At 40.9% G+C, this 13,162-nt stretch overlaps 1 protein-coding gene across 1 annotated transcript in view; it reads right to left on the reverse strand.

Annotated features, from left to right (window-relative positions):
• Window positions 1-2,511: 2,511 nt before the first annotated feature.
• Window positions 2,512-13,162, reverse strand: part of ankrd50 (ankyrin repeat domain 50) — a 41,008-nt gene continuing 30,357 nt past the window's right edge. The window contains exons 4-5 of the mRNA XM_085285457.1: window positions 4,543-8,087; window positions 2,512-4,254 (exon numbers count right to left, since the gene is read on the reverse strand). Of these exons, the coding sequence (XP_085141583.1) occupies window positions 4,546-8,087 (3,542 nt within the window). The 3' untranslated portion in view covers window positions 2,512-4,254; window positions 4,543-4,545. The remainder of the gene's footprint in view (window positions 4,255-4,542; window positions 8,088-13,162) is intronic.

Here is a 13,162-nt window from a genome sequence, read left to right on the forward strand (position 1 = left end):
AAAAAAAAAATTAGTTTACAATAGAACACTGAGTGTAAGATTTTATTGATGAGTCAATTATAACACATTTTTTCTTTGTATAGTGTCACTTTCAGGGCAAATTGTTTTTTAAACAAACAAACAAAAAATCGCTTTAAAGCAGGATTTTGTAAAAATAAATAATAATAATAATTATTATTATTAATCAGTTAATTATTAATTAATAATTAATAAAAATATTTCCCAGATAATCTAAAATTAAACATACTATATGTAAAAAACAAGATCTACACAAACTTCTTCAGAACAACATAACACATAAATGTAGCAGTTAATGGATTTAAAGTCTCTCTCTCCAACCAAATTGCAGCCATTTCCTCTTCGCTGTGAGTTTGGAGAAATTCACCTTTATTTCAGGTCACAGTTTTAACAAAGCTCGCAGGCTAGTAGTTCCAGTCAATCTAATTTGAACGCCACTGAGATGAATGGCTCTGCATGGCTGCACTCGTGTCATTATAAAACTGGAGGGACATATTTAAATACCCCATTGTAAAATTTCTCCACAAGTCTGCCACTTGGCTGCTTCTTCACCAAATCATTTCTGGTACTCATCCCAAGATGCTGACTATTTATACTTGTACAGATGCCAGTTTCCCAGAACAACAGTTAACATTTGGAGAATAAAACTGGTCTGACATGATGTAGAGTCGTGCTTGAAGTCTGATTTAAATTGTTCAGCTATAGATTTGAACTTACACATTCTGTCCAAGAGTCAACGCAAATTCTTCGATGTGTTTACTCAAGTTAATTGATTAGTAAGAATGACTGTTTGGTGATGTTTACAAATTGTAATTTAGCATGTAATTAGTAATGTAATCCACGAAGCAAAATCTGGCACATACTCATTCATCTCTGCACAAAAAGAGGATTTGTTGAATGCATACAGTATTTTCTTTTCCAACAAAGCTTTGCTCTGGCTAAAGTCTCATAATCGAGAATACATCTGAAAATGCAGCCTTTATTTGTTTTGTCTCACTAAGCTTCGATCAACTGAAAAGGCTTTATCTTGAAAACCCTCTTCAAAGTGTATATTTTTGAAAATTGTATGCAGAAGTTGGAAAATACACAGATTAAAGCTCAACATATGTGATCACAAAGAAACTTGGAAGTAAGACACCAGCCGCACACACACACACACACACACACACACACACACACACACACACACACACCTGCCAAAAAGAAATCTTTTCAGTGTTTGCATTCTTGTGAGGATTGCTGATCTCAAGACAAGCTGGGAAATATGTTCCCCACAAGGACACGAGAATTAACAGCATTTTGTGATTCGACAGTCACCTTGAGCCAGCTTAGATCGAAGTACACGCAGGTTTCTGTGAAGCCAAACAAGAAAGCTTGTAGCTAAAGTGCTAAACAGAGATCACATTTACTTAAATGTGAATTCAGCACACACGTGGCTCTCAAAGGCATGCACTAGTTGAAGGCCATTGGGTTTAAAATACCTCTGGAACAAGCCAGCCACAACTGTCTCCATGTTGTGTATATTGTGAGGGAACTTGTTAGCGCTGTATCCAAAACAAGGGCATGGGTGGAGAGCAACCAGATGTGGCCACTGGCAGACGGTTCATGAGGAGATCCTCCAAGCTTGGACAGTGCACACTGCATGACATCAGTACCAGATGGTTCATTCATTAACACCCACCCTCTCAAAACATACAGAGAAGCCTGTGCTGAAGGTCCAAAAGTCTAAATGGCACTTGAACGGCTATTTGGTGCATTTTTTCATGACATTTTGGGTGGTGGCAGTTAAACCTAATTATTCAATAGAACCACTTTGTTCAGATTTAACTCTTTGGTTCAAAGTTAAGTCTTTTTGAAACACAGCTGAATGTTTTCACTGTATACTTTGCATCGATTTGGAATTTGAATAGGAGATAATTCACAATCACAGCCAAAATCCAGTAAAAGCACCCAGTTTCTTTATTGTGAAACTGCGTAAGATTAAATAAAAATGCTATTAAATCAAATCTTTCAGCTACTTCTGTTAGAGCTCTCTTTCAGTTTGCTTTTAACTCAAATGAACAGAGTGAAATGCAGGAGAGGGGGAGGCCGCGATAGCACTTGGCACACTTGTCTGCTCCACTTCAGCGTGATCCATGTGTTGCGATGCCTGCAGTGTCCTGGTTTGGCCCTCTATATCAAATGACCAACAGTGAAGTAGGTATTAACAGCACATGCTGTAGTTTCACAGCTCCAATACAAGAGAGAGAGAGAAAGGGAGAGAGGAAAAAGCTGTCAAAAGAATACAAGTACAAAAATATACGCATGGTGCAGATTTTTCAGGTTTTGGTACATCCCCATAAATCAAATCTCTTTCCTTTGGTGGCTTTTTTATTATCCATCTTGTTTTGGACCATTAACGGCCAACACAATCATTTCTGTCAGCATACTGGCCTCAACTATCTGGCACTGTTACTATAAAAGGATGCGAAATGAAATAAGCAAAAATGTCTGTTTCAGCAGTAAAGCAAATATGTTTATTAAGCACTTTAATATACATCAGAAAATTCCACTTCATAGAATACAGGAATTCTTTTTAAATGAAAGTTGAATGTACATTGGAAGCTATTTACAATCCAATCACTGACAGTCAAATCAAAGATGGCAGACAAAACACAGTCAAGACAAACAAGATAACTGCTTAATAAGACTATACAGTATGTTTTTCCAACACTGTTTCTAAACCCGGTCCTGCTTAGAATCCTTCTACCGTCCCTTCATGGCATACATTTGAGCTACTGTAGTACTGAAGAGCTGAGAGCTTTCACTAGGGCTTATAAGTGTTCGTGCATGCGATAGGCTTCTACTCCTCGATCCCAGTTCTTGGCAATATATCTCACCGTTAACATTATGAAAAGCCTGCAAAAAAATATGACACAGCCTGTAAACACTAACGCAGCTCTATAGAATTCATAAGAAACAGATGTTTCAGTTCCCTCAGTGTCACAGCTGAGCACCTCCTCCCCTCAGTCTCCCACAGGGGTAAGTCGTGTCCAACTGATCCTCAGTGTCTCACAGGGAGGAGGCGGGTTAGAATATACCCATTCAACTTTGGCTTTACAACTTTGCATTACAGACAATGTCACTAACAGCTAGTAGTTGTCTTAATGGCTGAAGCCTTTCTGAGTCTGTGTCATGCCCCTGAAAAATCCAGCCAGGAATTAACTGAAAATGAACCACATGACGATACGGAAACAAAGCTTGGATTTTGTTTCTTGCGATGCAGTAGGTTATACATGTAACTGTGCTGACAAATGTATTTTTAATCACTTGACATTGCTGCTTTTAGCACCAAAATGGATTATTTAAATATTTTTTTTAAATGCACACAAAACAGGACTCACAACAACAACAACCAAAAAAAAAAAAAAATCCCATAGGGACAAAATTATTATTATTTTTGTTTACATTTTCGATGAACCTCCCTCTTTCTTAGATATTTTAATAATGCACAAACTTACATAGCCAACAAATTGGGAGTTCAAAATGACTGCAGGCAACGTCTGAAAACACAGCACCATGATAGAATGTAATGCAAAACCAAAAAGTGGCTTTTTTTCCCCCAAAAATAAATACACTTTTATATACTTGTGATGAAAATAGCTATTGACACATCACACACAAAGTAAGTTTAACACGCTGCTCAAAGTTAACACAGATTATTTGGGGTCTCTAGAAAGGCAGACTATCAATGCGCTTACTTCATACCATGGCATCAGTTACTGTTATGTCCTCTGGTTTGTTACATTGTACTCGCAGTACATTGTTGTCAGTGTTTAAAAAGTAGAACAAACATTAATATAAAATAACAGGAAAAAGCATTGGTACGTTTTCTCAAACAGTTACTTAGATAAAACATGGATGGGATACGAGTGACTAGAACAAATGCATGTCTGTCATTTTACTCTTAAAAGTGCATACACTGTTTATTAAATAGCATTACATTAAATTAAGATGATAGTTTGCATGGATACATGGAGAAGGCTGTAACAGATGTAGGCACATTGAAGTATCAGTTCACATAAGCCTTAGGCAGAAAACAATCTTCCCTAGGTAACATTTTGAGGTCTCCCACTGATGAAAAGTTTAAAAAAAAAAGTTGTTTTTTTTTTTTTTTTTTTTTTTTAAATGCAGATGAAAACAGTTGCTTTGGCACATTCCCTCCGCCGTCTGCATGACGAATGGCATTCAAGACATCTGAAATGGCACAGGAATGATTTGGGTTAATGTTTTGCTTGGGAGGCTTTCTTCACGCAAGTCTGATTAAATAAAACTAATGGTGGTTCTATTCAGTGCATTCCGGTATCATCTATGTGCCCATTTTTTGCTCCTTTATTAGTCCTTAGACAAGCCAAAAGCATGTGTTGTTTGCTATGTGCCCTCACCTTTTCTTGATTTCAACATATAAACACATGGTTGCTGTATTACATTAAAATCACATGCTGGAATATTAAAAAAACAAAACAAAAACAAACTCTCTCTTACCAGCTATAATGGAGTCTCCTTTTTGTAGTTAAACCCATGGTCTGATCCTTCAATCTGCAGTTTCAGGGCTTGTTTAAGGCTTAGCTCCGTTTCCCCTATGGGATAGTTCTCTAGAACATCCTGGTGGCCCCTGTTTTGAACAGTCCGTGGAACTGATACCCTACCCAAGAAAACCTGATTACCCTGTAGATGATAGTTGGGGTTTGTCATTATCCCATTCCTCTTCTTCTCAGAACAGCTTTGCTGCTGTATGAAAAACTGATCCTGGCACTGTCCCCTTTCCTGCTGAACTGAACCACCAATCATGATCTTACAATGAGGATCTTTCACTGCGATGTTAGCTACCGATTTATTAATGGCAATTCTCTTGTCAAACTGGGTCATCTCATACTCCAGAACCTGACCTTGGGTTGAGCCACTGTTCTTGATTTTCTTCTTGTCTCCCAGTGTTGTTTTGCTGTTTGCTGTGCTATTTCCAGTTTTAGTTCCCTTTGTTGATTTAAGACCGGATTTCAGCTGAGACCAGTCAAAGTCACTGGATGGGGATGATGGCTGCTGACTAATGGACTTTGTCGTAGAGGACGGAGATACAATAGACTGTCTGCTCCGGCTGCGGGGCAGTGAGTGCTGCTGAATCTGTTCTGTAAATGTCAGTCCGTGAAAACTGTCAATGGGCACTGTCTGTGCTGTGGCTGTAGATGATGTGGTTCTCAAAGAGGAGTTTTTTGAACTCTTGAGAGAATTATTTGACAGGGAGGATTTCTGTCTATCTACAGTGGAATCAGGAGACTCTGACGGTGAACTGAAGGCATGAACAGGCCCGTTCTGTAGACCTCGTCCAGATGACTGCACATCTCCTGCCCCAGTGCTGCCAGAACTACTTGATTTGATGGTGAGGGACTGCATTTTACCAGTCACTGCCAATGGTGTTTTTTCTTCCATGGTATGCACTGGGGAGGGGTTGCAGCCATTTAGAGTTGTAGCTCCATATTTTTCTAGAAGTTTTATAATCATTGAATGGCCACCTTTTGCTGCTACTCTCATTGCCGTTCTTCCAAACTGATCAGCGTGGTTGGGGTCAGCACCGTTTTCAAGAAGTATTTGTACAACATCGATGTGACCCTCCTGGGCAGCTATGCCTAGTGCCGTTGCTCCCTGATTGCATGTGTGATCTACATGTGTGCCATTCTCTATCAAAAACTGCACGACTTTTGTATGGCCTTGCCATGCAGCAGACTGGAGGGCAGATCTTTTTTCATTGTCACAGGCATTCACATCAGCATGGTAGTTAATCAGCAGCCTCACCATTTCAATATGCCCTTGCCAGCAGGATACATGCAGGGCCGTTCTGCCCTCAGTGTCACAAGCTTCCACATTTGCGCCATTTTCAAGGAAATATTCTGTCATGGCCAGCTGATTTTCAAGTGCTAGTATGTAAAGCGTCGGGCGTCCGTCTGCATCTTTGTAATCTATATCAGCACCGTGGCTCAGCAGCAGTTCAACAATCTCCCTGTGACCTTCTAATGCAGCTACCCTGAGAGCATTCCTCCCATCATATCCCCTCTGGTCACTGCATGACTTGTGTTCCAGAAGAATTTGCACACAGTCATAATGTCCCTCTTGTGCAGCTAATATCAGCGGTATTCGACCATCATTATCTACCTCTGTGCAACGAGCACCTTGTTCAATAAGGGCATCGCAAACTTGCCGGTGGCCCTCAAATGAAGCCATGTGAAGCGGGGTCCAGCCTGCATCATCCCTGTGATTCTCATCAAGACCTCTGTCCAGCAGAGTTCTGACCACCTCCACATTACCCTGAGCAGATGCAATGCTCAGCACAGTCCTTCCCTCACTGTCAATACTATCAACAGCAGCCCCCCAAAAAAGTAGTGTGTTGACTACAGATGCATGGCCCATTGATGCAGCAGCCAGAAGAGGGGTGCGGCCATTGTTGTCTGTATGATCCACATCAGCCCCGCCTTCTAAAAGCAAGTCAACTACATCTACATGTCCTTCATAGCCAGCCACGAGGAGAGGAGTCATGCAGTCTTTGTCACAGTGGTCGACCTCTGCACCCCTGTCGATCAAAAGGCTCACAACAGATGCATGGCCTTTACTTGCAGGAACACAGAGAGCAGCGACTGAAAGGGCAGTCCTTCCATCAACGTCTTCATGATTAACTTCAGCTCCATGGTCCAACAGGTGCTCAACAATTTCTCTGTGTCCCATATAGGCTGCAGCAATAAGAGCTGTTCTTCCTTCATTGTCTGCTTTGTTGACCTCAGCGCCATGTTGAAGAAGGTTCAACACAATGTCTTCATGACCTCCCCAAGCAGCAGCTCTTAAAGCAGTTCTGCCATCGGCATCAGCACAGTCCACTTTGGCACCAGCATAAAGCAGAGCAGACACAACTTCTGAATGTCCACCCCATGCTGCTGAACGGAGAGCAGTCCACCCATCGTGATCTGTATGGTTTATGTTGGCCTCACAGCCAATAAGGCAGTTGACCACTTTAGTATGGCCCTGCCTTGCAGCAAGGGTAAGTGCCGTCTGTCCATTGTTATCTTCTAGCTCCATGTTTGCCCCTCTAGATATAAGCAAGTTGACAACATCAAGGTTTCCGCTGTATGCAGCATTACTCAGCAGAGTTTTTCCACCGGAGTCACACTGGTTTACAGATGCCCCATTGTCAAGTAGTGTCCTTATCGAATCCTCTCTTTCTAGGGCCTGTTGTACAATACATGAAGCATGATCATCCTCATTGTTTACGTGTGCACCAGCTTTGACCAGTAGCTGCAGAACCTCCTGTTCCTTTGGTATGGAGGTGCTCAAAGAGTCTTTAGCAGGAGTTCCATTCCAAACCATCCAAAGAGCCAGATTAAATGCTTCAATCTGTAGATTGGAGTTCACAAGATGCAATGCAAATTCCTGCACCTCAAGCGGCTTGAGCTGCTTTGCCCGGCAAGTATAACTCATTGCCAACATCCTATGTCCCTCTGCTGCATTGCACAAGTACTTTTGGGTGCAGTGCTTAACATCTAGTAGCCACTCTGCAAAACTGTAGTGAAAGAGGATTTTAGTGCTCCCAAGGCCATCGACCAATAATTTGGAGAGAATGTCCATCTTTTTCTGAAACTCTTCCATGGTCAGTGTCATGTTTTTGGTCCAGACTGCATGGTACAGTTCTTTGACTGTGAGTGGCCTACAAGTTGCAAGGATTACATTAAGAATTGGTTGTACTTTGGCAAACTGTTTTCTGACAAACAGTCTCTGGCAGAGCCACAGGTAGAGGCCATTAAGAGTGCCCGGGATGTCGCGGATCTCACGAAGCATGATAAAGTTTTCCACCACACCATCCAGGACACGTTCCAGGTAAAGGAAACAACCACTGCTCTTGATGTGAAGTTGGTTAAGCATCTCAGCTGTCTCCTTGGTTAGATGCTGCCTCAGGGCCTCCTCCTGATCCAGCCTGTGAAGGATGTACTGTTGCACGTCCTTGACGATGTAGGCCTTACGCAGATCATCAAGGCTGATTTTGCGGAATCCTGAAACAGAAGGGAAGGACATAAGATGAGACTGATGGCAAATTGAGCTAATAACTTACTCAGTATATTAAAAGATCCAAAAGATTAATTCAAGAATGACCTTTGCTGCATTATTTGCTAATGATGAGTAGAGTTATTCTCCCCACACTGGTCATGTCTGACCTTGAGATCCTGCCCTGTACTTAGTCACTGATCATGTACCTTTGGATAATTAGGTTAAGTCAATCTTATTTCCCAAGGTTCTTAAGATAATTAATAGTAAAGCCAGGTTGTTAAAGAAAATCCTTTCAGAGGAATTGAGAGCATAACCCCTCTAACTGCTGGAAACGGAGACAATCAGTGAGTGTCCACTCTCAGCTTAGCCCATGAAATACCAACAAAAACAAAATCATGTCAATTAGTGGCTTTAGTGTATTGGCTAAAACAGCTATTTCAGCTTAGATAGAGAGTGCCAGCATTAGGGAAAAATGTATAATAATTTAAGTATAAACATGGCTGAAACAATGAATACAGCGTAATAATAATAATAATAAAAAAAAAAAACAAGCTAGAAAGCCTTGAAGTAACAATGCAGATAACCATTTAAGAAACAAATCTCACATCCTGAGAGAAAACATAATTTATTTCAACACTGGAATCCACTACATTGGTGATTCAGCCCATTCATTAATTGCAGAGACTAATCAGCTAAAGCATATCTGCTGTAAAATGGAAGAGAGCAAGGGACACGTTATTTGCATGACTGTAACACATCAATGGTCTGTAAAACATTTCTCCAATGCCTTACTTATCATGCAACATGCTCCCACATTGACCTTTAGAAATCCTACTGGGGGGAAAAATAATCACAATCACTTAATGAATGATCTTTAATGGGAAATCCTCTCTGAGATGTGGAAAAATGGCTCCATAATGGCCTCTGCTAATGGGCATAAAGTGAACTTTCCTTCATGCTTAAACAATCTGTTCATGGTCTGTGTAGTCTGCAGCCTTGAGGGCAGTAGGAGCATTTTTGCATACTTTTATTTACAGTTCCCATGCTTCTCAGGGTTACTAGGACAGGAAAGAAAGTCACCAGGGTCTGTCTCAGTGTTGTTGACATACTGTTTTTTCCCCAACATCTAACAAGCCTCCTACTATGGGAACAACTATCTGGCACTTTCGCTCCCTAAACTGATGTGCTTCTTTGCCAGCCTGAGCATCAATTCATTAAAATAAAGATATTTTATCTTCAGATAAAACAGCTTAAAAGAAGAGAGCATTTAGAAAGGTTTACTAACAAGTTCAAAACTTTTATTCTCCATAGTGAAATGTGATTGCTTTGGTTATATAACATCTCTCCTCAGTATGAATCAGATTCTGTCACCAGGCCTGGAGCAGTCCTCTCTTCATCCGACTGCTATTGTGTGGGTAGAAAAGACAGTGAAATCTTATTCCACATAGGCCCAACGGTAACCACACACTTCCAGGCCAAATAGCAAACCTAATGACTTTAACAAGAATTCCCAAGCAGGCACTGATAGTTTGAACAGATCCTGGTAAACAGAAGGAGCAACAGGTTCCCTTTATCGCTGGCTTCTGTGTTGGTTTAAGATAAGCAGGTTCCTTCAAACAGTATCTCACAATAATTCCCTTTTACTCTGTCCTTGAGGCCCTTCGTCACATTTCAGCCTGTGAAAAACTGGTTACTTGGTGAAATTAAAACACTCACTTCGGATAATGGTTACACTTTATTGTAAGGTCTTTACTGTACAACCTAAAGCCCACTGAGAAGAGTGTTTTAATCAGTACTGTATAAATAAAACTGAATGAAAGAATTTAATCTATGATACAAGACAAATATTTACTTTGTATTTACTTTTTAAAAGGCACTACTTAAGTGTCATGAAACATCTTATGACTGAGATGCTAAGGAGTGAACAGTTACTGGGATTAAGACAGGACAGGATGAAATAGGATTCATGTAAGATTTCACCCAGAGATCTATTATACAAAAAAATCACGTTCCATTGTTCTTTACATTTGTCTGTATCGTTTTATTTCTTTAGTGATGTGGTGGCCTGTGGTAGATCTAAATGAAAAAGAGGAGACTAAGAATGCTTCTTAACTACAACAAAAATATATATATATACATCTAAGAGACTCAACAGCCAATCACACACTCCCCACATCTGTCTGCATACAGCATTATGTAGTATTAAGTCTACAATCTGGGACAGAATGAAAACCTGAGTAAGGAAAAAACCAAACTCCCATATAAAAAAATAATAAATATTATGAAAATATTAAATATGAACATGTAAACACAGGTTTATGTATGGGGCGGTTATGGGAATTCTTTACACTTTAACAAGCTTTAAAGTAATATTCCCCATCATTACAGCCACTGAAAGGCCCTAACCCACTTCTAGTATGCCACTGTTTTCAGTAACTGTGCACATTTTCCACACTCCCTTCAGCCTCTTCTCTCCAGCTCCATGACCTCCCGTATCAACTACCACTACTTCAGTCCTGGAGGAGTCACTGACATTACAAGAGCCAAATTCATGGCAAGCATGTGATGTAGCCATGTAAAAATCACTTCTGTTTCTGAGTACTTAGAGCAGTTGTGATGTCTTTATTTCATTCTTTGTTTACAAACCTTGGCTAAGTACTCATTTAAAAAGGCCTTTGTTATCATGACTCTGGGGTTACTTCAGGGTTTATATCAAAAAGATACAGACTTGACTGAAGGCACCACACGATCCTAATTCGCATTCCTGGTCTCTCTGTGTGCTCACAACTCCCCTGGCTGAAACTTCAAGCAGTAAAGATCAAATTTCAGCCCATCATGTTATCATCAGAGGCTCTCTCACTCATCCTTATATCTCATTTTGTCTAGCCTCTTGTTTCATGTCAGGTGTCCAGTGTGTGGGGGGTTTGTTTTCTTTTCCCCTCAGCTTGAAAGCTAATCTAACTGGTGTACATGCTTCCTTTCTCTTCTACTGTTCTGCTTTGCAGGCCAGTGCACAATCACAAGTGCTCCACTTGACACAAGCACAGTTTCAAATTTACATTTACAGTCTCTCTCGCTAACGACAGAGAGCTTATGTCTTGCGACTTTCTGATGCTCGGATGTCAGTGATGGGTCCTCCTACTTCTTCTGGACCAAATCCTTCTTTGGGCATTCTGGGTTTGCTCCAGCTGGAACAGGAAACCCACTAGCTTGGAAGGGGGAAAGAGGCCATGAAAGGGAAAAATAAGACAAAAAATGCTTCATGCTTTAAGAGACCTCAAAATGCATTTGTTTTTTTAGTTTTTTTATATCCATCGATATATCTCTATATCTATAGATAGATAGATAATAGATATAGAGATATATCTCTATCTATCTCTCTCCTCCCCGTGATGATTTCTTCTATTCACAGTGGGACTAAGAAAAACATTCAGTATGCATTACAGCCCAATTCTGGAGATGCTGCTCTATCATGAATATTTTCTCTGGGGAACAGAAGAAAAATGCTTCTGTGCCGTAGTTTATGATAAACTGTTTCTTCTACATTCCACGGTCGCTGACACACCAATTATGAAGATACAGTGAATAGGAAAGCTGGAGGAGGGAAGAGATCGAAATTTGACTGCAGCCACCATGAAATAAAGCACTTGCTCAGATAAGACAAAAAAACCTACAACAAGAAATAAAACAATAGACCTACTTAAGTGCCTTTGCTCACCAAAATTACATCTCCCTTCAGTCACATACTGAAAGATAGCCTACAGCTTCTACTTAAGTCATCAGCAGACATCACTTCAACTGTGAAGTCATGGCAATATTATTGCCCTACTCCTGCCGATAAAGCAATAAAACAACCGCAGGGGGAATGTCATCCAACCTGCATTTGATGACTGCGGTGTAACAGGAACTACTATTAAGTACTACACAAGAATGCATGAACTCTCATTGGCTACAAATACCCAGACGCCTTCCAAGAACCATTTTCTTTCTTTCCAAAACCCAGCAGTCATGAAGGCCTAGATTTTGCACCATTTTAAGTAGGTTACACAAACTGTAGCTGAGCATTGTGTGTGTGTGTGTGTTCAGTGTGTGTGTGTTCAGTGTGTGTGTGTTCAGTGTGTTCAGTGTGTGTGTGTGTGTGTTCAGTGTGTGTGTGTGTGTGTGTGTGTGTGTGTGTGTGTGTGTGTGTGTGTGTGTGTGTGTTCAGTGTGTGTGTGTGTGTGTGTTCAGTGTGTGTGTGTGTGTGTGTGTGTGTGTGTGTGTGTGTGTGTGTGTGTGTGTGGATGGTTCAGACCCAGAACAAAAGCGACTGCTAAACAAGCAACAAATGACACATTCATCAGGGTGAGGGATGCAGCTCCTGAGTGCAGGCCTCTGAGCCAGCTGCTGCTCGTTACAGAGCTGGATACCAGCCACAAGAGACAGGGTCTCGCGTACAAAAGAGTGACTGTTTGCTTTCTAGATTAATTTTTCAAATGACGAATGAGCCAGCGTGTGTGCGCGCATGTCTGTCAAAAAAACTTGAGGTCTAAGCTCATCAACTGGGACTGTGGAACGGCAGCTTCTCAGATTCAGCACGATCTTTCGCGAGACCCCATCTTAAGTCACTGGATCCATAAAGAAAACAGAAATCCAAGCCTCACTGCCCTCTCCTCAGGCTCTCCAGTAAACCCGCGCTCAACCAAACGTCTGTTCAACAGCTGCAGCGTTCCCAGCTCCAAAAAACACGAGAGAGCCAACCTCCTAAACACAAGTATGTGGAAGAGAGTGAGCTCCAATGGTCTGCAAACTCGAGTCCTATGCAAGTGTGCTACTCTTCAATCTTTGAAAAATACTGCTGAATTCTTTGTTTGATTGTTTACAGACTCCAATTTGGAGTTTAACAGTCAAAAGGCAACAACTCTTTCTGTTTTATTTTGGATAAATGTGGCTTATTCACAAGTGAGAACAGACTGAGGAGCTGAGATCTGAGAGGTTTCGGCTCAAATCTGGAGCTGATTTAACAGCGCAAAGATGCAAACAGTTGCCATGCTACGCGACCACCAGGCGAGACGCAGAAATGATTACACTTAACAATTAA

The sequence above is a fragment of the Mchenga conophoros genome, linkage group LG2, assembly GCF_057382185.1.
Source record: "Mchenga conophoros isolate Kocher_MC1m ecotype Shallow Benthic linkage group LG2, M_conophoros_male_GT1.1, whole genome shotgun sequence".
Classification (NCBI taxonomy): Eukaryota; Metazoa; Chordata; class Actinopteri; order Cichliformes; family Cichlidae; genus Mchenga; species Mchenga conophoros.